This window comes from Haliotis rubra, unplaced genomic scaffold (genome assembly GCF_003918875.1).
Source record: "Haliotis rubra isolate DU_JTF1 unplaced genomic scaffold, ASM391887v1 Scf520, whole genome shotgun sequence".
In the NCBI taxonomy this organism is placed as follows: domain Eukaryota; kingdom Metazoa; phylum Mollusca; class Gastropoda; order Lepetellida; family Haliotidae; genus Haliotis; species Haliotis rubra.
In genome coordinates, this window is record NW_025767214.1 from 770,589 (window position 1) to 795,769 (window position 25,181).

Below are 25,181 nucleotides of genomic sequence, written 5' to 3' on the forward strand. Positions count from 1 at the left end.
AAACCAGAGTCGACGAAATAACATTTTCTTTCATGGTGTTCCTAAAGCCAAACCAAATGAAACGTGGACAGACTGTGAAAACTATGTGCGTGATGTTATGGAAAACACCATGAATATGGATATTACTGGCGTAATTATTGAACGCGCTCATCAAATAAACAGAGGAAAGTCTATCATTGTAAAATTTCTGGATTACAATGTGAAATCATCTGTTCCTGGCAACGCAAAATTGCTAATAGACACTGGCTTAACAATATCGGAAGACTTTTCTTTCATGGTTAGACAGAAGCGAAAGAAACTTAAAGTGTTGATGGAAGAGGCTAGAGATCGAGGTGAGAAATGTCGTCTGCGTTTCGACAAACTTGTTTTTGATAACGGTACTGTCCTCACTTATGATCTAGAAACATCGTCGCCTGTACGGGTCGACAAAACGCACCCGAGAGGAAGTCGTCCAACCGACAGGCGGGAAAGTGATGCAAGCCACGTGGCGTCCGACAGCTCGGAAGATGGCCGGGCTCTGTGTGAAAACGTCTCCTTCATGTGTTGGAACATTCAAGATCTGAGAAATAAACTTACTAACTTGAACCTTATTAACTTTTGTCAACGTTATGACATATTCTCATTTTTGGAAATTTGGAAGAATCGTTCGAAAGAAAGCATTGAACATTCATTTCACGAACATTCTGTTTACATCAATCACCGCGACTACAACAACAGAGGTGGTGTGGTGGTGTTAGTGCGGAAAGTGTTTGCAACTATGTGAAGTATGTAAACACCTTATATAGTGATTGTATATTTCTGGTTTTGGATTCGTGTTTATTTCAAACTCGGAATGATATTCTTCTAGGATTTGAGTACATTCACCCAGATGGCAGCTCTACTGCAACTGACACCCGTCCACTCATTATCGGATTTTACTGTTAATACACGTCTAGAGTCGGACCATTTTCCAATTAACTGTAGTTTAAAATGTAATTCAACGTTGACAGAACCTGTCGTTCAGTATGCATGTGGTACTATCATAAGGAAATATTTTTGGCGCCCTCAGAAATCTAATGATTTCAGCGAGTGCTTGAAACAGAAACTAGATCAATTGTCTCTTGCTGAACATCTTGCAGACGTAGGTTCTACACGCGCAGTTGACACTGACTACAGTCATACAGGATTCAGCTAGAGACAGTGGTATGGTCTCATGCTGTAGTAGTACCTCAAACAACTTTGTTTCCTCACCATGGTTTGATGAGGATTGTGAGCGTTTTAAGCGCAGGAAGTATGAATTGTTGGATAGTTTTAGAATTAAGGGCGATTTTGCCAGTTTAACAAGTTTTCATAAGGCTCGTAATAGGTTTAGGGAGTTATGTCGCCGCAAACGGGAAGCATTTCAAGAAGCGGCGGTAGTTAAAATGTTAGAATCATGTAATGATAATAAAAATGCAAAAGCTTTCTGGGCAGAAGTGAAGTCTCATATCAGAAAGCCTCCAGGAACATTTTCAACTATTAGTGTTGCACAATGGATTGAATATTTAAGGCTGTGCTGAACATTACTGAAAATGTAATAGATAAGGATTTTGTTGCATTTTGTAGCAGTGTCGTCACAGAACATAAAGCTGTGAATTGTAATGTTTGTAATGATCAGGATATCAACAGTTTGTTGAACAGTGATTTTACGGTAGATGAGGTCTTAAGTGCAACTGATGCCTTGAAATGTGGCAAAGCAGCTGGTCCCGATGGTATTCTGCCCGAAATGTTAAAGTGTGGTAAAAATATCTTACTTCCTTATCTCCTTACTGTTTTCAATAATATAGGTAGAAGTGGTTATTTTCCAGATCATTGGTCCAGAAGTATTATCTTTCCACTCCACAAGAAAGGAAGCGTTCATAATGTCAACAACGTTCGTGGTATTTCACTTATGGATATTTGTTGCAAGGTTTTTACACAAGTTTTGAATAACAGATTAAAATCATTTGTAGATTCGTATGATAAATACCCAGAGTGTAGAGCTGGCTTTCGGAAGGGGTATTCTACGGTTGATAACATGTTTACTCTCCAGTCTCTAGTACAGAAGTACTTATCTAAATCGAAAGGAAGGTTTTATTGTCTATTTGTCGATTTTCAAAAGGCTTTTGATTCCGTCAACAGGGAACTTTTGTGGTATGTCCTTTATTCAAATGATATTCATGGTAAAGTTTTTACTATCATTAAGGACATGAACCCAATAAACTTTGGCCTCTGTTAAAATATCAAGGAGCAATATCACGATCATTTCAATTGTTTCAGTGGTGTTAGACAAGGATGCATTGTGAGTCCTCTCTTTTATTTTCATTGTTCATAAACCAGCTGGAAAATGACATTCAGCATTTCGGTGGCAGGGGGATCTTTGTTCATGAAGATTTATTAGAGTTCTTTATACTTCTCTATGCTGATGATTTATGTACTTTTGCAGACTCTGTTCTCGAGGTACAAAAGAAAATAGACTTTTTACACATGTTTTGTAACAAATGGGGCTTATAGGCCATGAGCCAGACAATTTTTCGGCACCACTCAGTGGGACCAAATGCTCTTATGTTTGTTGAAGTTGTTATTGTCTCCACATATCAAAAATGTATGATGGCCATGTCGGTTTGGTAGCTCAAACTCAGAACGAGGCTAAATCCAAGATGGCCGCCAAAAAACCCAACGTTTTAAAAAAAAGTCAATTCAAAGCTTTAATTGTGAGTTAAGTTTAGCAAATAGGCTAGAAATGAAAATAGGGATGTACAAATAGTGCTAACATGATTAAAAGGATTTAATTAATATCAAGTTGTGTTATTTGATACCTTTAAATCAAATTGTAAGCTCAAACAACTTTTTCGAAAACTCATCATTTCATTTATTCTAAAGACGGCTCTTTAACTTCAAGTAGTGAGAGCACCTTCAAGTTCCTTAAATTGGTTTGTGATATTTACTGTTCCGCAGCATAAACGTCAGCTTCATCATCAGTGTCACTCTATGGCATGTCATGGTCCTCTCATACCATGTTGTCACAAATCTGGTTCCGACATGTCACAGTGCATTTCAGTCCATTGGTAAGGCATTGACAACTTTACAGTTTACAGTTTACAGGCTGTTGTGAACTTGCAAGAAGTGAACTCAAGAACAGCCTCTTGAGCAAGAGGTCCTGTCATCCAGCAAATCTCCATGTGACCATTTTGTTCCACCCATCCACGACCATCTGTTAGATATTCAGCTTCCAGACAGTTGTTCCATATTGCAGCTTGATAACTTGCTCTCAGGATGTGCATAGATAGACAATGTAAGCAGGGTGGCTATTGTCCTGATTCAATTGCCCCTTTCTAACCTTAAATAAGTGGTAGCCCAATTGATGGACAACCCATATTTAAGAACTTGAGGCATACAGGTGGCATGTGAATGCTTGACGTGAGTCAATCAAACCTGGTGGCACATTGACCTTCCCTCTGCCTCCAAAAGAACTGACAGTATAACATACAGTATATATGCGTGTAGTCCAGGAAGGGTCTAACAAACGCTTTGGCCAAACGCAGCAGCAACCTTCTTGATATCAATGAATCATTGGCTATTTTTTGGTACCAGTTTTCATGTAAATATTGGTTGCAATGTGAGTGCTCTTTAGAAGATGAAACGTAGCCATAGCTGCAACTACTTTAGTCCCTATGATGTACAATGTGTAATGCATTTGGGCTAATATTGCAGTTTTATATGGACTGGTTAATGATAGGCGATTTAATTCAACCTTATAAGTAAACTGATACTAATTAATGAAAATGACTTACATATGTTATGAAATGTATATGCACATATATTTAAAGGAATTTTCTTGTTCATTGCATTTTTTTGTGTCGTTTTATATACAAAACAATGACGTATATTGATTGGCCAGGTGCGCGTTTGTTGGTAACGTTTTATGATTCACTATCATTGTTTTTGAAAATATATTCAATTCATATTGTTATGACAGGATATCACTCTCTAACGACATTTATAGGAACATTGTTTGGAGATATACAAACCCATGCCATGTGTTGATTTGGACAAATCTTACATCCATATTCTAATATATAGTTCCATACATAAAGGCTATCTTTTGCATATTTCATTGCATACTTATGAAGAAAAATAGCTACATAATCATAAAGAAAGAAAATTCTCATCCTAACAAACTATTCGGGTGTTGCCAAATATTAATTTTTCATTTACGTTAAATTAATGCCAAACAGGTGTGCGTGTTGCTCATAATAAGATACACAGTCAAACTGTCTAATTGTTGATATAGTCAGGACACTATTTAAAGGGAAAAATCAGTCATTTTATGTTTTATCTAAAGAGTGTTTAATTATGACATAGAAGCCGAGACCTTCTATACAATTAATGGAAATTGGGTGAGATGTATGCTGATCAGCGTGCCAAGGTCGTCGTCTTCCGACATCGCAGGGTGCGTGAAGCAAGCAATGACGTCAACTAAAATGTGGTAATATTTTCAGCAATTTCATTACATTTGAAGATATGGCTAGTACTCTGGTAATAACGATGCAAAATTAGTCAAAATACATATATCCACACAGGAGAATATGGGAATCTAAGAACTAACTTATATACTCGGATAGGGCCATCTGGGTCGCTGTTACGTGCTTTCGCATGTGGTGCGTTGTCATCTTTCTTGTAAATTGTGAAACTGCCAAAGCGTATCCGATCACATTGGGGAACTTGGAATTGGAATAGTTTGGTTCGCCATGGGCGAAGGATAAAGAATATATAGCGGCCATATCCACATCATCTACATGTGATCTGAGTTACATTGACCTAGTGTTAAGCATAACGGAGTTATGCCCCCTTATCATTATACATGCATGACCTCTCTGTCGTCGTTTGACGTTTTGCCATTTATTGCGAGTCGTTTTTTGGTGTTGGGCGTGTTGCGTTGTGCGTAAGCACATAAACCCAGTTGGTATGCACTTGTATATCGGGCTGTACTTTCTTAGCTCACACTTTCAGTAAAAATGCCAAATTAAAAAATTCGTAGCACAGTACTTTTTTTCGGTGCGCGATAAAAAGCGGAATAATTTACTGTTTTTAACGCATAACAAAATTGTGGACAACATTTGGCGAGGTCTGTTTCTCAACCAAAACGCTGAGGTGGTTGCACTTATATTTATACCAACGGATAGAAAATTTAATATTTTACATTTCTGTGTAATTTTATAAACAAAAAAAACAAACAACAAACAAACAAACAAAAAACCACAACTCAGGCGAGAGGTCCCGGGTTCAGATCCTGGACGAGCCCTCATATCTGGCAATAAGCCATTGCCGGTATGGCCAGGATAGCAAGGCAGCCAGACACGCGTCAGCCCATTACAGTTGATCTGCTAACGCGCATTGTGCAACTCCTTCCCAGGGTATGCAGGTCTTCATATGAAACTTCTCTGTTTTCAGCAGCGCACCTGCTAACATTCTTTCTTCAGGGTAAGCGAGGTCGTCGCCCGTTCAATCAGCGACTAACATTCTTTGTTTTTGTTTTTTCAAGGTAAGTGAGGTAGTCGCCCGTTCAATAAGCGACACGTCACAGCGGGCTGTTTTGCTGAAGGACATGTCTTTTGCTAGCGACCAATCCTACGTGGAGGTGGTCCTACAGGCCTCCAAAACTAGACCAGCAGGGCCGCGGCACACGCATTGCCATTCTGGCAGTCCCTCAGACCATACTATGCCCTGTCAAAGCTCTGGTGCGATTTTTGGCTGTGCGACCACGTTCAGACGGGTATCTCTTTATTCATACTAACTCGGCTCCTCTAACAAGATTTCAGTTTCAGGCAGTGCTCAGGAAGACGCTGACGGCAGCAAAACAACCCATCAATATTAACTTATATTCTTCTCATTCATTTCGGTTAGGGGCAGCAAACTCAGCAGTGTTACAAGGAATTCTGGCAGTTCAGATTCAGGAATTTGGTTACTGGAGATCTAATGCCTACAGGGCGTATATTCGTATGCTTTGGTTAGGCACACAAATCTAATGTGAATAATTATGGGTTATGTTGCATAATGATTACTCCCTAAGAGTCTGTACACAACGACTGGTCCATGGGCAGCGTGCGTCTGTGTAGGCCAAGGCAAAACCAACATGGAATAAAGTGTTCGTCTCCCACCACAGTTTCATGTTATCTGAGTCTTCCTAGGACATCTCCAGACATGACATATAACTTAACATGGTGTCAGAAGTGAGTACGCCTGACAAACTTTACAAATTGTTGTGCATTACTGACTGAATATCTTTTGATTGAAAGAGCCGAGACGCACGTGGTTCAGTGTCACCTAATTTCGATAGTGGAGAGCATGCGATGTTTTGTGTGACAATATTGAATCTGTGACTAACGGAGTTTCTGTGAATCGGATTATATTGCTAGTCGTGAGTAATATATGGACAAGCGAAACTACTGCTACTACTACTCAATCATGGCTGATGAAAGTGGAAATATTCCTTCACCACAAGTGATACACGTACCTATGAACATTCCTTTGCCTCCTAAGCTTGATCTGAAGGGCGATTTGACGAGAAATTTCATAAAGTTCAAACGAATGTGGGGAAACTATGAGCTTGCTTCTCGAACAAAGACAGATTCTGATGAATGCAGATCAGCTACACTGTTAACTTGTATTGGTTATGAGACTCTAGACATATTGGATGGGTTGCAATTCGACAGTGAAAGTGATAGGAGGAAAGTCGAGAAAATATTGGACAAACTAGAAGCTTACTGCATTGGCGAGACCAATGAAACATGGGAACGGTTCAATTTCAACAAACGGAATCAAGAACACTTTGAATCTGTTGATACTTATGTAGCAACACTTAGGTCTCTAGCTAAAACATGCAATTATGGAACGCTTGAAGATAGTCTCATCAGGGATCGAATGGTGATGGGCATTTGTGATAACTCCACTCGCAAGAGACTGCTGCAGTCTTCGAACCTATCACTCAAAGATTGTATTGACGTCTGTAGGTCCCATGAGAGAGCAGCTGCTAGACTAAAATCTCTATCAAACACTGAGGATGTGCAAGCTATCAGTAAAACTAGAGGTTACAAAAAACCCAAAGGAAAGGAAACTAAACCTGGATTGACTACCAGAAGTGATCAGTCTCTACAGTGCAAATTTTGTGGACGCAGTCATGTGTTCGGCAGGAAGGAATGTCCAGCATGGGGAAGAATTTGCAACAAATGTAAACGACCAAATCATTTTGCTTATGTGTGCCAGTCGAGTCAAGCCAATGTTCAACTACTGAGTGATGAAGATACTGAGGATGAATATATTTTATCAGTGGATGTTGAAAATGTGAACAGTGTTCAATTACATTGTGAAAGTCAACAGTATTTACGGAAGATTTTTGCTGTCCTCCTCATCAAGGAAACTGAGGTCAAATTTCAGTTAGATTGTGGATCTACTGTCAATGTGTTGCCAGAGACTATCTACGCTAATGTGTTTCAGGATCCCCACCTGGAAAAGTTGGAAACACAGGTCAATACTACTCTTCGAATGTACAATGGAGTGAAATCTCAAACTGTTGGCAAGTGTGAAGTGACTGTCAAAAATCCAAGGAATCAGGGTGAATACACCATTGAATTCTTGATAACGAGGGACAGAGGCTCACCACCAATACTTGGTGCAATAGCTGTTCAACAAATGTTGATCACTGTGAACTTTGAGAACATTTTCCAGATCTCAGGTAGTGGAGATGTTTCTACAGAGTTAGCAAGATTGGACCTGACGGACATGATCCATCGTTACAAGGATGTATTTGAGGGAGAGGGCACACTTGATGGCTTGTTGCGTTTTGAAGTAGATGAGACTGTGACACCAGTCCAGCTACCATGTCGTAAGTTTCCACTTGCCTTACAACAGAAACTCAAGGCTGAACTTGAAAGACTGGCTGATCTGAAGATCATCACCCCTGTGAATGTTCCTACTGACTGGATCTCTGCCCTTGTTGTGGTCAAGAAACAGGGTACTGACAAGATAAGGATTTGCATAGATCCTAAACCACTGAATCAAGCTCTCAAGAGGAATCATTATCCAATAAAGACAATTGATGACATTCTGCCGGAATTATCAAACGCTAAGTGCTTTACTTTAGCAGATGCTAAAAATGGATTTTGGCATATCCAGCTTGAGGAGGAAAGCAGTTTCTTGACAACATTTGAAACACCTTGGGGCCGTTACCGTTGGCTACGAATGCCATTCGGGTTGTCACCAGCACCTGAGGAGTTTCAGCGCCGTTTGAATGAGGCAATATGTGGCTTGGATGGAGTACGTGCTGTACATGATGATGTTCTGATCTATGGTGTTGGAGACACTTATGAAGTGGCTGAAGCTGATCATGATGAGAAGTTGTCCAAGTTCCTTGATCGATGCAGGAACAGAAATATCAAACTGAACAGATCCAGACTGAAACTGAAACTGACTGAGGTGCCTTATCTGGGACATGTCGTAACCTCGGATGGATTAAAGATTGATCACATGAAAGTTGAAGCAATCACAAACATGCCCACACCAACGGATAAGCAGGGTATTCAGCGCATTTTAGGGATGGTGAACTTTGTTCAGAAATTTGTACCCAACTTGTCTGAAGTGACTGCACCCTCTGAGGGATCTGCTGAAAAGTGATGTGAACTTCAGGTGGGATGAGCAAGTTCATGGCAATTGTTTGGAAAAAATCAAACATATTCTGTCTGAACCACCTGTACTGAAGTACTTTGACAATGACGCCGAGACAAGCCTTCAGTGTGATACATCACAAAATGGACTGGGTGTTTGTCTGATCCAAAATGGTCAGCCTGTAGCATATGCATCTCGATCTTTGACCAACACTGAGAAACAATATGCTCAGATAGAGAAAGAAATGTTGGCGATTGTCTTTGGCATGGAACGATTTGAACAGTATGTCTACGGACGGAAGGTCGTCGTGGAATCGGACCACAAGCCATTGGAGTCAATACTGCGCAAAAGTCTGTTGTGTGCTCCGAAGCGTCTCCAACGCATGATGTAATGATTTCAGAAGTACGATTTTGAGGTCATCTACAAAAGGGGATCTCAAATGTTCTTTTCTGACACTCTGAGTAGAGCATATCTTCCACATGTGAAACATACTGAGACTGATGACGGAGATGTGTTTGCTGTTGATGTTCGATGTCAGACAGCGCTTGACGTTGAATCCATCAACATGGTTGAGTATGTGCCAATATCTGAGGAACGAATTGACCAGTTACAAAAAGCAACTGTGGAAGACAAATCAATGACGATACTGAAGGATCTGATTCAGGACGGCTGGCCAACGTCGTCAGATGATGTGCCATGGTGTGCCAGGGTCTTTTTCCCCTTTCGCGATGAGCTCTCTGTTCAAAACGGCATAGTGTTCAAGGGTGAACGTGTTGTTGTGCCAGTCAGTATCCGCCCTGGCATCATGGAAAGAATTCACTACAGTCACTTGGGGATACAAGGTTGTATCAGAAGAGCCAGAGAGTCTGTGTATTGGCCCAATATGGCCGCTGACCTCACAGATTTCATCAGCAAGTGTGATACTTGCAATACGCTGCAACAGGATCAAAGACGAGAGAGCCATTGGTCAGTCATGAAATACCTAGTCGTCCATGGGAGAAACTGTTGACTACTACTCTGACTATTTTGAGGTTGACAGACTGCATGATAAAAGGGCACCTGAAATCATTAAAAAAGTTGAAATCCCATTTGGCGAGGCATTAACTTCCCAATCAGATTGTGTCAGACAATGGACCTCCCTTTAATTCTGAAGCTTTCCATACATTTGCAACAGAGTATGAGTTTGACCATATCACTTCATCACCCAGGTACCCACAGTCGAATGGGAAAGTGGAGAGTGCTGTGAAGATCGTCAAAAGACCCATGAGTAAGTCTCAGCATGCACAGTCAGACCCCTTTCTGGCCCTTTTGGACTTAAGAAATGTGCCGACTGACGGTGTAGGCAGCTCGCCAGTTCAAAGGTTGTTTGGGCGCAGAACGAGAACGAAGCTACCAACGTCAAGTCGATTGCTGCAGCCAAAAACTATTGAAAACGTCCCTGCCGCACTTTCAAGCAAGAGGTCCAAACAAGCTTACTACTACAATCGCGGTGCAGCTGAACTTTCAGAACTGAGAGATGGAGATGTAGTTCGGGTGAAGCCATTCAGTCGTGACAAAAAGAAATGGAAGAAAGCTGTTGTAGAACAGCAAGTGGATGTACGATCGTATGACATACGTACAGAAGATGGAAGATCTCTTCGGAGAAATAGACACCATCTAAGAAAATCTCAAGAGACTGCCCCTGAGACTAAAGATGTCGAACTGGATTTGGAAGAGCAGAGAATGGATGAAAGGTCAATGAAAGAGTTTCAGTCAATTGTGAACTCTCCTGGTAACACTCCTGTGAAAACCCTTGTGAAAACTCCTGTGAAAATTTTGAAAACTCCTGTAGACTTTGATGTGAACACTCCTGTGAACACTCCTAGGATCATGGACAGTTCTGTTCATGGCACAGCACCTGGTCATGAGATCAGAACGAGGAGAGGCAGGGTGGTCAGACCACCACCCCGATACAGGGACTTTGTGCCTTAAAAAGAAAAAAAGGGAGGAAGATATGACGTGTGGTCCTGCTTTTCAGCAAAAACTTTTAATTTCTCAAGAAAGAGATATAGACTTTAATTTGTTCATTTTAACTTGTTTAGCATTTGTTTAAATTGTTTGCTGGGATAGTGTGTTAATTGCTATCTTTACTTTTCTAAAGAAAGGGAGATGTTGCATAATGATTACTCCCTAAGAGTCTGTACACAACGACTGGTCCATGGGCAGCGTGCGTCTGTGTAGGCCAAGGCAAAACCAACATGGAATAAAGTGTTCGTCTCCCACCACAGTTTCATGTTATCTGAGTCTTCCTAGGACATCTCCAGACATGACATATAACTTAACAGGTTGCATGGCCATCGTGGGTGACTGGCTCCAGTTATAACACCTCGGGCTGCAGCGACGTAGCCTGGGCCTCGCCCAGTACCTCATCGGAGTGCACTTATCCAAGCTGGGCATGGCGGCTCAACATCGGGCCATTCTGGCAGCACTGCATGGCAATTAAGTATTAGAGAAACCTCTTTTGCGCCCTATCCCCTACTCCCCCTTTAACTGTTTAACTCATTGTGGATGGCAGCCCCGACCGCTGTCCAGCAGTGGGCAGCATGTGGGCCGTTTGGCATGGTGCCGACGGGACGTAACACCAAATCAGTTTAAAATATGGATACTTGGCTCCTACCTTTACAGTGGCAGCCAAAACCTTCCTGCCTGCTGGCTCCGCGGGAGGAAGTACAAAAGTTTCCAATGCCTTAGCAGCCTGCTTTTCCTGTCTGCTGTCTCCGCGGGAGGAAGAACAAACCTTCCAATGCCTTACCAGCCTGCTTTTATTGCCTGCTGTCTCCGCGGGAGGAAGTACCAAAGTTTCCAATGCCTTACCAGCCTGCTTTTCCTGCCTGCTGTCTCCGCGGGAGGAAGTACAAAGTTTGCAATGCCTTACCTGCCTGCTATCCCCGCGGGAGGAAGTACAAACTTGCCTATGCTTTGCCCGTCTGCTTTTCCACGGCGGAGGGCTGCAAATAGCTAAACTATATATCCGGTCCCGTCGGCGCCATCCACACCGCGCTCATTGTCATCCACACATCTGCGTTGTGTAGTCTTTCATCTGGTATGCGTACAACGCTAAGGCTAGCCTCATCAGCTTCATCTTATCTCTATTACAAGCTAAAGGTCTCCATATAATAATCAGACAATAAACAGTCTGAGGAACTGTGTGAAAGAGGCATGCACCATTGCAGATAGCCAAGGTCTCTGTCGCTTCATCTGGCTCATTGCAACTGCAGCTTATTGAAAGCTAAACTGTTGTATCTGTCTAAATGTGACAGTGCTTAGTTGGCTGTTTCTGGCTGTTCTTCCTGAATCGAAAGATGAAGGCAAACTTTGTGCATTGTGACACGATGTTGCACATTGAAGCACAAGCTATATACCCACAACCCGTGAAGATCTGTTTTAGAATTAATGTTCAGAAACCATGCTTGTGCACACTATTGAGAAAAGGGAGGGTGCACACTTCATTTTCACCCGAGTTTCAATGGTCATTTAATAAACTTTCAGGACAAAAGGGGGGGTTGGTATACGACCTCTGTTTGGCGTTAGTGTCCAGGTTGTTGATACTGTGCAGTTGAGCCTATATTTGAGAAAAATTTACAACCTTCTAATATCCTTCAAAACCCCAGAGTTATTCCCCTTTATCCAGCAGCATGCTCACCTTGCATACCGCTAAAGAAAATGGAGTTATCTCCCTTCCACCAATATTTTGTTCCTTATTACCATATTTCACAATACAGAGCCAATTAGGTAAGATTCAAACTCCAGACACACTCTGACACAGTTTACCGCTCGTAAGTTGATTTAACAAAATTTCCTTAATGGTCACAAATAAAAGACTAAAACATGTTATTAATCATCACAAATAAAACGTTAAACCATTTCCTTAATCATCACAAATAAGAGACTAAACCATTTGCTTAATCATCACAAATAAGAGACTAAAACATTTCCTTAATCATCACAAATAAAAGAGACTAAAACACTTCCTTAATCAACACAAATAAAAGACTAAAATATTTCCTTAATCATCACAAAAAAAAGACTAAAATATTTCCTTAATCATCACAAATAAGAGACTAAAACATTTCCTTAATCATCACAAATAAAAGACTAAAATATTTCCTTAATCATCAAATAAAAGAGACTAAAAACATTTCCTTAATCATCACAAATGAAAGGGACTAAAACATTTTTCTTAAATCATCACAAATAAAACATTAAACTATTTCCTTAATCATCACAAATAAGAGACTAAAACATTTCCTTAATCATCACAAATAAATGACTAAGCCATTTCCTTAATCATCACAAATAAAAGAGTCTAAAACATTTCCTTAATCATCACAAATGAGAGAGACTAAAACATTTCCTTAATCATCACATATAAAAGACTAAAATATTTCCTTAATCATCACAAATAAGAGACTAAAACATTTCCTTAATCATCACAAATAAAAAAGACTAAACCATTCCCTTAATCATCACAAATAAGAGACTAAAATATTTCCTTAATCATCACAAATAAAGGACTAAACCATTTCCTGAATCATCACAAATAAGAGACTAAACCATTTTCTTAATCATCACAAATAAAAGAGACTAAACCATTTCCTTAATCATCACAAATAAAAGACTAAAACATTTCTTTAATCATCACAAATAAGAGGACTAAAACATTTCCTTTAATCATCACAAATAAAGAAGACTAAACCATTTCCTTAATCATCACAAATAAGAGACTAAAACGTTTCCTTTAATCATCTTAAATAAGGAGACTAAAAACATTTCCTTAATCATCACAAATAAGAAAGACTAAAACCATTTCCTTAATCATCACAAATAAGAGACTAAAATATTTCCTTAATCATCACAAAATAAAGAAGACTAAACCATTTCCTTTAATCATCACAAATAAAAGACTATATCATTTCCTTAATCATCACAAATAAAAAAACTAAAACCATTTCCTTAATCATAACAAATGAAAAGAGACGAATACTTGGAAACTGTCTGAACCTTATCAGTTACATAATTCGCACTGTATCAAACTATATTTTCACACGTCATCAGGAACCCAGTCCGAAATCTGCTTCTCTGAAGAAGCCAAAGGCCCTGATACTGATTCTTTCTTTTAAACTGAATATTGGGTGTCATCATCATATGTTGGTTCAGAATCCACGTTGTATAATCTATTTGCCAGGTAAACCTACATTTGAGGACTAAGGACCATAATAAACATATATTTGTAACCGTAATCTAAATAATTAAAGATAATTTACATACTCCTAATTCGAAAGCAGACAAAACTATGATGAGAGGGTGCATATGTGCTCATAGGGAGACACACTTTAGCATGAGCTTTACTGCATGTTGACAACTATCAATGTAGTTAACAAAGGCTTGGATATTTATAATTCTGATTAAACAACTACGACAATGAAAGAAGTGGGAATATCAAATACCGTAAAGGCCATCGATGAACAAAAGCCAGTGTGGACCTTGATAACAGCCTCAGATGACATGCGCTGCACTGTTTGTGCAGAAATCACATCTGATGTATCTGGGCCATTAGCTTAACGATATCCGTCGCTTCGTCTTCTCTGGGAGAAATAGTGTAGCAGATGCCCCATCTTCTTGCCCTCGGCCTTCAGCGTCTCTCGACCATATTGTGGCGGTTTGTCTCATGGCGTCCATTACCTAGAGGGCATGCCTGAGTGAGTGAGTGAGTTTAGTTTTAGCTTTTAGCAATATTCCAGCAATATCACGACGAGGGACACCAGAAATGGTCTTCACACATTTGTGCCAAAGTTGACAATCGGAAACCTGTGGTCTTCGGCGTGACGAGCGAACGCTTTAACTTCACTACGCTACCCCAATCACTCTCCTTGGAGAAAGTGTAAACCCACAGTAAAGAAACATACTGAAATTGCTTCTGGACAGATAAAACAAATTCCTCTGGGTTAATCATATTCCGTATGCAGAGTGGCTTGTAAAGCTAAAAAGTAGTTACTAAAAACCCCGTCGGTGACAGAAAATACCTTTGGTGGCAGTGTTTAGGTTACAAGCCCCCTGTGTTCATATAAGTTACATTCCTATCACGGGAAACAAATTATTTTAAAAGTCCACAAGCCCCCATTTATACAACATATTGCACAACAATGAAAACCCTGAATTATCTTGATGAACAGCCTGGAGAACTTTACATTAACCGTTTCCAGCTGCCATTTCCTTCTTGTTTGGAGAGAAGATGAACCATTGCTCCATAAATAGTCCCTTGTTTCGTCATGGAACTGGTCTGGTCCCAAATCCAAGACAATGTTCTAATTACGAGAAAACTCCACGATCCAGTCCATATTTACGTTTCAATTCAGAATACAAATATAAACTAATGAGTGGGATAAATAATGTCATAACTATGTATATATACGCATCTATGTCTGTAATACCTTTTCACTATATAGTTACCTGTCTTATGTCAATGTTTGCTCTAAATATATAAAGAAAAATTTATTAAATGCTAAAATATCTGTCAAACACGAAAGCTGCTGACAGATCTTTACAGTATTGTCATACCAACCATACCACGACAGGCAATGCTTCAGTAAACACGATACAAAACATCACAAACACCATACTCTGTTTACTGAAGTGAGGGTATAATAGTGAATAACACAGTACACCTGCTTTAGTTCGATCAAGTCAATGCTGCTACCAGTGTTCAAGCAAAGTGCCAACACAGGCGGTGCAAGAGCGGAAGCGGTACCTGGTAAAAACAATAACAAATGTACATATATATGTGTGTGTGATTCACAGCTGTGAAAGATGCTGAAGGTGGAGGGCAGCCTGGTTCCCGGGCAGAATGCTAGCACAGCAGACCCCAGGAACCAGACTGAAGATACAGCTTGATGTGATATGATATCTGGAAAATGGTATTGATGTATCTATAAGTGGTTTGACAAAGCCAGTAAAATTGTGACGTCACGTCTCGAAATATAAATTTATACGAAACTTACACCCAAGTCTGGACTTGCAAGTGAAAATTTCTAAAATCAATAGTTTCTGATTTTCAAACGTTACTAATAGGTGGCAGTATTATATGAGACCGCCATGAAGAACCCTCTGATCGCAAGACGTGATGATTTCCAATAACCCTGGCCGGACATATGACGACAGCAGTTAACAGTTAACAGTTTACACAGGATTCATACGGATATTACTTACGTTCTTCCAGTCTGGGCAGCTGGCCTTCGAATTATTCTGAGTCATGGACGTTTCTGAACTTTTCTTCTCTCCACGGCGATCATATCTGTGACAATATGTCATAAGATGTAAAACGACGAAGTGCATTAACAATGCAAAGGAAATGACTTCACTTTCAACTCTTTGGAATGTAGATATAAAACGTTTATCTTAGAAAGTAGAGATGGAGTATAAATATGTAAAAGGTACATTCACCATGAGATGCCAAGTTGATCCGGTGTTTAGCAACCTGTTTCTTTACCTTCTCATCTTGTAGCCATTGTTGTGTTCGTGCTCTGTCTCAAGTCTGAGAGTGGATGGTGCTTTCGTCTTCCCTGTATGACGTTTTCGTCTGTCTTGCTGGTGAAGATCCCTGGCGTCATGCTTGTACATATGTTTTCCTTCTGGCGCGGCTGGACACTGTGCGACTTTGACACTGCGTGACGGGACACTATCTCAACATTGCCAGGAAAAGCCGTATAGCAGGTATGTTGGTTGGACCGAGTTTCATTAAATTTGGAGGCATGGATTTGTCCTGAAATGACTTCCTTTCGAATGACACCTGAGTGATGGGTGTCTTTGTCTTTTGGTCTACCACGTGGATTTGATCCCTTGGAGAATTATCACTTGATGCAACAAATGCCTGGGTGGCGAAAGTCTTGGACACGCACCTGCCTTGATATCCAAAGATCCTGCCACCACGACAGCCGATTTCAGCATCATCATTTCAGTGTCAGTCTGTTGTTTTGTATTGGGGCGTCTCCTGTTTTCTGAAGCCTGCCATGTACTATCAGCGTGGTTTCACTGCCAGTCTGCAGCTGGAGATGTTTGGTTTACCCCAAATCTTGATGAGTATCATTCTGGTTATTTGTAGCCCCATCGCCAGAGAGAGGTGGGTTTTTTTTCCATAGACACCGTGGAACCTGACCACTTTGTGGTCCCGGCACAAAGAGCGTGGGCTTCAACCAGTCATGACAACAGTACTATCCAGAGTCTGGTTTACCATAGGCTTCGATTTTGGCGGCATTCTTGTGGTCTACTGGTCCTTGTCCAAGAGGAGGCTTGGTTTTCAATAGCCTTTGAGCCGGCAGCAATCTAATGGCTTTCTACAGGTCGTTGTACAAAAAGAGGCCTGAGCCTTTCCATAGCCTTCGGACCGGCGGCAATTTGGCGTGTTCTGGTCCTTGTTGAAGAAGAGATTCTTGTTTTCACAAAGCCTTTGGAGGCGGCAACAGTCTGATCAATTCACAGGCCCTGTACAAGAGAGGCCTGGGTTTCTACAGCCCTGCCGGCAGCAGTCTTGCTGTCTACAGAGCATTTGTTCAAGAAAAGGCTTGGATTTGCAATAGCATTTTGAGTCGGCAGCGAGTATGGCTTTCACAGGTCGTTCCCACAAAAGAGACCTGGTTTTCCGCCAGCCTTTGAGCCGGCAGCAATCTGGCTGTCTACTGGTCCTTGTTGAAGAAAGGCTTGGTTTTCACATAGCCTTTGAGACGGTAGCAACCACGCTTATTAACAGACCCTTGTACAAGAGAGGCTTGGATTTCAATAGCATTTTGAGTCGGCAGCAGTCTGACTGTGAACAGACCCTTATTTTAACAGATGCTTGGTTTTCCATAGCCTTTGAGCTGGCATCAATCTGGTCGTCTCACAGACCCTTGTCCAAGAGAGGCTTCGATTTGCATGCCTTTGAGCCGGCATCAATCTGGCTTTCTACAGGTCGTTGTAGAAGAGAGGCCACCAGTTTTCCATAGCCTTCGGACCGGCGGCAATTTTACGTCTGCTGGTCCCTGTTGAAGAGAGACTTTGTTTTCTACAGCCTTTTGAGGCGGCAACAGTCTGGACTGTCTACGGGTCCCAGGCCAAGAGAGGCCCGAGTTTCTACAGCCCTACAAGCCGGCAGCAGTCTTGCTGTCTACAGGCATTTGTTCCAAGAAAGGCTTGGATTTCAATAGCATTTGGGTCGGCAGCAGTATGGCTTTCTCCCAGGTCGTTTGATAAAAGAGACCTGGTTTTCCATATTGCCTTGTCGGGCAGCTTAATCTGGCTGTCCTACTGGTCGCTTGTTGAAGAAAGGCTTGGTTTTCCATAGCAACGCTGAGACTGTAGCAACCACGCTATCAACAGACCTCAGGCCAAGAGAGGCTTGATTTCACTAGCATTTCGAGGTCGGCAGCTTAGTCTGACTGTGAACAGACACCTTGTACAAACAGATGCTTGGTTTTCCATACTGCTGAGCTAGCATCAATCTGCCTGCCCTACAGACCTCAAGAGAGAGGCTTCTTCGATTTGCATGTGCCTTTGAGCCGGCATCAATCTGGCTTTCTACAGGTCGTTGTAGAAGAGAGGCCTGGTTTTCCATAGCCTTCGGACCGGCGGCTTAATTTGGCTGTCTGCTGTCCTTGTTGAAGAGAGACTTTGTTTTCCACAAAGCTTTGGAGGCGGCAACAGTCTGACTGTCTACAGGTCCTTGTACAAGAGAGGCCTGGGTTTCTACCACAACCCTTAAGCCGGCAGCAGTCTTGCTGTCTACAGGCATTTGTTCAAGAAGGCTTGGATTTCAATAGCATTTGAGTCGGCAGCAGTATGAAGTTTTCTACAGGTCGTTCTACAAAAGAGACCTTGGTTTTCCATAGCCTTGAGCCGGCAGCAATCTGGCTGTCTACTGGTCCTTGTTGAAGAAAGGCTTTGGTTTTCCATAGCCTTTGAGACGGTAGCAACCACGCTTATCCAACAGACCCTTTGTACAAGAGAGGCTTGGATTTCAATAGCATTTTGAGATCGGCAGCAGTCTGACTGTGAACAGACCCTTGTACAACAGATGCTTGGTTTTCCATAGCCTTTGAGCTGGCATCAATCTGGTCGTCTACAGACCCTTGTCCAAGAGAGGCTTCGATTTGCACCAGCCTTTGAGCCGGCATCAATCTGGCTTTCTACAGGTCGTTGTAGAAGAGAGGCCTGGTTTTTCCATAGCCTCTCGACCGGCGACGCAATTTGGCTGTCTGCTGGTCCTTGTTGAAGAGAGATTTGTTTTCTGCCAGCCTTTGAGGCGGCAACAGTCTTGGATTGTCTACAGGTACGCTTTGGTACCAAGAGAGGCCTGAGTTTCTACAGCCCTAAGCCGGCAGCAGATCTTGCTGTTCACGAGGCATTTGTTCAAGAAGAGGCTTGGATTTCAATAGCATTTGAGTCCGGCAGCAGTATGGCTTTCTACAGGTCGTTCTTGCCAAAAGAGACCTGGTTTTCCATAGCAACCTTTGAGCCGGCAGCACCCAGGCTGTTCACTTTCGGTCCTTTTGCTTTTTTCTGAAGAAAGGCTTGGTTTTCCATAGCCTTGGAGACAGCATACCACGCATATCAACAGACCCTTGTACAAAGAGAGGCTTGGATTTCAATAGCATTTTGAAGGGTCAGCAGCAGTCGGATCGTGAACAGACCCTTGCGTACAACAGATGCTTGGTTTTCCATAGCCTTTGAGCTGGCATCAATCTAGTCGTCTACAGACCCTTGTCCAAGAGAGGCTTCGATTTGTACAGCCTTTGAGCCGGCATCAATTCCGCTTTCTACAGGTCGTTGGCCAGAAGAGAGGCCGGCAGTTCTCTTATAGCCTTCGGACCGGCGCAGCGGCAATTTGGCTGTCATGCTTTGGGTCCTTGTTGAAGAGAGACTTTGTTTCTACAGCCTTTGAGGGCGGCAACAGTCTGACTGTCTCACAGGTCCTTGTACAAGAGAGGCCTGGTTTCTACATTCTTGGGCCGGCAGCAGTCTTGCTGTCTACAGGCATTTGTTCAAGAAGCTTTGGATTTCAATAGCATTTTGAGTCGGCAGCAGCATGGCTTTCTACAGGTTCTTGGCCAAAAGAGACCTGGTTTTCCATAGCCTTTGAGCCGGCAGCAATCTGGCTGTCTACTGGTCCTTGTTGAAGAAAGGCTTGGTTTTCCATAGCCTCGAGACGGTAAGCAACCACGCTATCAAGCATATCCTTAACGCTATAGGAAACTTGGATTTCAATAGCTATTTGAGTCGGCAGCAGTCTGACTGTGAACAGACCCTGTTACAACAGATGCTTGGCTCTTCATAGCCTTTGAGCTGGCATCAATCTGGTCGTCTACAGACCCTTGTCCAAGAGAGGCTTCGATTACAGCCTTTGAGCCGGCATCAATCTGGCTTTCTACAGGTCGTTGTAGAAGCCGAGGCTCACGATAGCAACCTTCGGACCGGCGGCAATTTGGCTGTCTGCTGGTCCTTGTTGAAGAAGAGACTTTGTTTCTACAGCCTTTGAGGCGGCAACAGTCCTGATCGTCTACAGGTCCTTGTACAAGAGAGCCCAGTTCTTTACAGCCCTTAACAAACCGGCAGCAGTCTTGCTGTCGCTACCACAGGCATTTGTTCAAGAAAGGCTTGGATTTCAATAGCATTTTGAGTCGGCAGCAGTAGTATGAAAAGCTCTCCAGGTCACGTTTTACACAAAGAGACAAGGTTTTCCACAGTTTCGGAGCCGGCAGCAATCTGGCTGTCTACTGGTCCTTGTTGAAGAAAGGCTTGGTTTTCCATAGCCTTTGCACTGCAGCAACCACGCTATCAACAGACCCTTGTACAAGAGAGGCTTGGATTTCAATAGCATTTGAGTCGGCAGCAGTTCGAGCTGTGAACAGACCTCTGTACAACAGATGCCGGTTTCCACTAGCCTTTGAGCTGGCATCAATCTGGTCGTCTACAGACCCTTGTCCAAGAGAGGCTTCGATTTGCATAGCCTTTGAGCCGGCATCAATCTGGCTTTCTACAGGCCCGTTGTGTAGAAGAGAGGCCTGGTTTTCCATAGCCTTCGGACCGGCGGTGGCAATTTGGCTGTCTGCTGGTCCTTGCTGAAGAAGAGACTTTTGTTTTCTACCACAGCCTTTGAGGCGGCAACAGTCTGATCAAGGTCTGCCAGGTCCGCTGTACAAGAGAGGCCTGGGTTTCTACTGCAGCCCTGGGCCGGCAGCAGTCTCAAGCTGTCTACAGGCACTGGTTCAAGAAAGGCTTGGATTTCAATAGCATTTGAGTCCGGCAGCAGTATGGCTTACTACGGGTCGTTCTACAAAAGAGACCTGGTTTTCCATAGCCCTTGTAGCCGGCAGCAATCTGGCTGTCTACTGGTCCTTGTTGAAGCAGCGCTTGGTTTTCCATAGCCTTTTGAGATTTGGGTAGCAGCCACGCTATCAACAGACCCTTTGTAAAGAGAGAGGCTGATTTCAATAGCATTTGAGTCGGCAGCAGTCTGACCGTGAACACCCCTGTACAACCAGCATGCTTGGTTTTCCGCAGCGCCTTGAGCTGGCATCAATCTGGTCGTCTACAGACCCTTGTCCAAGAGGCTTCGATTTGCATAGCCTTTGAGCCGAAGCATCAATCTGGCTTTCTTACAGGTCGTTGTAGAAGAGAGGCCTGGTTTTCCATAGCCTCTCGGACCGGCGGCAATTTGGCCGTCTGCTGGTCCTTACATGCTGAAGAGAGACTTTGTTTTCTACAGCCTTGGAGGCGGCAACAGTCTGACTGTCTACAGGTCCTTGTACAAGAGAGGCCTGAGTTTCTACATTGAGCCCTGGGCTCCCTGGCAGCAGTCTTGCTGTCTACAGGCATTTGTTCAAGAAAGGCTTGGATTTCAATAGCATTTGAGTCGGCAGCAGTATGGCTTTCTACTGGTCGTTCTACAAAAGAGACCTGGTTTTCTCCATAGCCTTGAGCCTAAGCAGCAATCTGGCTGTCTACTGGTCCTTGTTGAAGAAAGGCTTGGTTTCTCCATAGCCTTTGAGACGGTAGCAACCACGCTATCAACAGACCCTTGTACAAGAGAGGCTTGGATTCTCAATAGCATTTGAGTCGGCAGCTTAGTCTGACTGTGAACAGACCCTGTACAAACAGATGCTTACTTTCCATAGCCTTTGAGCTGGCATCAATCTGTCATGTCTACAGACCCTTGTCCAAGAGAGAGGTTTCGATTTGCATAGCCTTTGAGCCGGCATCAATCTGGCTTTCTACAGGTCGTTGTAGAAGAGGCCTGGTTTTCCAGCCAACCTTCGGACCGGCGGCAATTTGGCTGGTTCGCTGGTCGCTTGCTGGAAGAGAGACTTTGTTTTCAAGCAGCCTTTGAGGCGGCAACAGATCTCTGACTGTCTACAGGTCCTAGTACAAAGAGAGAGGCCCTGGGTTTCTACAGCCCTTAAACCGGCAGCAGTCTTGCTGGGTTCACAGGCATTTGTTCAAGAAAGGCTTGGATTTCAATAGCATTTGAGTCGGCAGCAGGCATGGCTTTCTACATGTCGTTCTTACAAAGAGACAAGGTTTTCCACTTAGCCTTGGAGCCGGTGGCAGCAATCTGGCTGTCTACTGGTCCTTGCTGAAGCAGCGCTTGGCTTTCATAGCCTTTGAGACGGTAGCAACCACGCTATCAACAGACCCTTGTTGCAAGAGAGGCTTGGATTTCAATACATTTGAGTCGGCAGCAGTCTGACTGTGAACAGACCCTTGTACAACAGATGCTTGGTTTCCATAGCCTTTGACTGTGGCATCAATCTGGTCGTCTACAGACCCTTGTCCAAGAGAGAGGCTCGGATTTCAGCCTGAGCCGGCACGCAATCTGGCTTTCTACAGGTCGTTGTAGAAGAGAGGCCTGGTTTTCCATAGCCTCGACCCGGCAAGCAATTTGGCTGGGTTCTGCTGGTCCCTTTGCTGAAGAGTGACTTCACTTTCTACAGCCTTTGAGGCGGCAACAGTCTGACTGTCTGCTACAGTCCTTGCACAAGAGAGGCCTGGGTTTCTACAGCCCTTAAGCCGGCAGCAGTCTTAAGGTTCACAGGCATTTGTTCAAAGAAAGGCTTGGATTTCAATAGCATTTGAGGTCAGCAGCGAGGTATGGCTTTCTACACAGGTCGTTCTACAAAAGAGACCTGGTTTATAGCCTTTGAGCCGGCAGCAATCTGGCTGTCTGCACTGGTCCCTTGTTAGAAGAAAGGCTTGGTTTTCCATAGCCTTTTGAGACGAGCAGTGTTCACGCTATCAACAGACCCTTGTAATGAGAGGTTGGGATTTCACTAGCATTTGAGTCGGCAGCAGTCACGATCCGTGAACAGACTCGTGTACAACAGATGCTTGGTTTTCCATAGCCTTTGAGTCTGGCATCCAATCTGGTCGTCTACAGACCCTTGTCCAAGAGGCTTCTGGATTTTGCATAGCCTTTGAGCCGGTATCCAATCTGGCTTTCTACAGGTCGTTGTAGAAGAGAGGCCTTGGTTTTCCATAGCCTTCGGACCGGCGGCAATTTGGCTGTCTGCTGGTCCTTGTTGAAAGAAGTGACTTTGTTTTCTACAGCCTTTGAGGGGCGGCAACAGATCTGGACTGCTCCACAGGTCCTTGCACAAGAGAGGCCTGGTTTCCCTACAATACTTAAGCCGGCAGCAGTCTTAAGGTCTACAGGCATTTGTTCAAGAAAGGCTTGATTTCAATAGCATTTGAGTCGGCAGCAGACGTGGCTTTCTTACAGGTCGTTCTAAAAAAGAGACCTGGTTTTCCATAGCCTTTGAGCCGGCAGCAATCTGGCTGGCTCACTGGTCCTTGTTGAAGAAAAGGCTTGGTTTTTCCATAGCCTTTGAGACGGTGAAGCAACCCACGCTACTTCCTAACAGACCCTTGTACAAGAGAGGCTTGGATTTCAATAGCATTTGAGTCGGTTACAGTCTGACTGTGAACAGACCCTTGTACAACAGATGCTTGGTTTTCCATAGCCTTTGAGCTGGCATCAATCTGGTCGTCTAAGCAGACCCTTGTCCAGAGGGAAAACCGATTTGCATAGCCTTTGCTCCGGCATCGATCTGGTTGTCTACAGACCCTGCCAGATGCTTGGTTTTCACTTAGCAATTGAACTAGCATCCAATCTGGCCGTCTACAGACCCTTGTCCAAGAGAGGCTTGGTTTTCCTTTCATAGCCTTTGAGCCGGCGTTAAATCTGGTTGTCTACAGACCCTGTACAAGAGAGGCCTGGGTCTCCGCGCCAGCCTTTGAGCTGGCATCAATCTGGTTACAGACCATGTACGAGGAAGCAGATTTCAATAACCTTTGAGCTGGCATCAATCTGGTTGTCTACAGACCCCCATCCAAGAGAGGCCTGGGTCTCCACAATCTTTGAGCCGGCAGCAATCTGGTTGTCTACAGACCCTTTGGTCCAAGAGAGGCCTGGGTCTCCCACAATCTTTGAGCCGGCAGCAATCTGGTTGTCTATAGATCCTTGTCCAAGAGAGGCCTGGGTCTCCACAGCCTTTGAGGCTGGCAGTAATCTGGTTGTTTCACAGATCCTTGTCCAAGAGAGGCCTGGGTCTCCACAGTCTTTGGAGCCGGCAGCAATCTGGTTCTCTACAGATCCCTGTACAATAGATGCTTGGTTTTCCATAGCCTTTGAGCGGCAGCAATCTGGTTGTCTACCGGCATTTGCCCATAGGCCTTGAGTTTCCATGGCAACTCGAGTCAGTTGCTGCCTGGTTGTCCCTGGAGCCGCAGACCAGGTTTCTTTTCCACCGTCCATGATACACTTGGTCGGACGTGAAAGAAGTTAATCAGGGGCTGTTGTTACTACTGTAAAGACTACGACACAATACTGACCCGATATTGATTGTGTTGTGGCAGCGATTAGCAGGGATATAGCTGGCTCCGTCCAGAACGCAAACATGGTGCCTCATAACAACCAGGTAGTGCTTCTATTTCTGGGGACATATCCTTACCATCCGGTACTGGGTGTTCCATACTTGTAAGGCCCGGGCTAGAGGTCCAGAAAACCCATTTCAGGTAGAGACGTAGCGGTAAGCGCGCGTTAAAAGTATTCTGACATCTGGAATTCGCCTCGTGGAGCCGAGCAGCTCGCTACCCATCTTTTGTTGAACCGCAACGCGTGACGTATGAACCATCCAACATTTCATTGGAAGACCGCAGTGGGAGTTTCAAATGAGGTCTTCGCTCAACATTCTGTCAACCCGCAGTTGTAGGTCGAGAATTGGAGTGATACTCGGGCCACTTCAGGAAATACACTGTAATACCATCTTCAACCACATGCCATTTTCAGGTTGTCCCGCCGCTGACCGTCTTCAACACTGAGCTCTGTGTTACAGATTGAAACGCTACGTGGGATCGATCCGTTTTGTATATTTGCATTTCGATACGAGCCAGTCAGCCGCAATAAGGAATCAATGGTCGTCATCGTTAAGCTTTCTGTTGGACCTCGTCCTCCT

At 43.4% G+C, this 25,181-nt stretch overlaps 1 protein-coding gene and 2 long non-coding RNA genes across 3 annotated transcripts; 2 read left to right on the forward strand and 1 right to left on the reverse strand.

Moving 5' to 3' along the window:
- The first annotated feature begins 6,465 nt into the window (after positions 1–6,465).
- LOC124252669 (uncharacterized protein K02A2.6-like) lies at positions 6,466–8,670 on the forward strand. The gene has a single exon (XM_046686331.1). It carries the CDS (start codon positions 6,466–6,468, stop codon positions 8,668–8,670), a length of 2,205 nt encoding a protein of 734 aa, XP_046542287.1.
- Positions 8,671–12,511: 3,841 nt separating this feature from the next.
- Positions 12,512–13,316, forward strand: LOC124252672. The gene is made up of 2 exons (XR_006891998.1): positions 12,512–12,554; positions 13,006–13,316. It is a non-coding gene; the product is annotated as an uncharacterized LOC124252672 (long non-coding RNA).
- Positions 13,317–13,788: 472 nt separating this feature from the next.
- LOC124252677 lies at positions 13,789–24,470 on the reverse strand. The gene is made up of 3 exons (XR_006891999.1): positions 24,459–24,470; positions 16,853–16,854; positions 13,789–13,874 (listed from the first exon to the last, which is right to left on the reverse strand). It is a non-coding gene; the product is annotated as an uncharacterized LOC124252677 (long non-coding RNA).
- Positions 24,471–25,181: the final 711 nt, after the last annotated feature.

Excerpts from the sequence above, each read along its gene's own strand:
- LOC124252669 (XM_046686331.1), top strand. The coding sequence starts at position 6,466 with ATGGCTGATGAAAGTGGAAATATTCCTTCACCACAAGTGATACACGTA.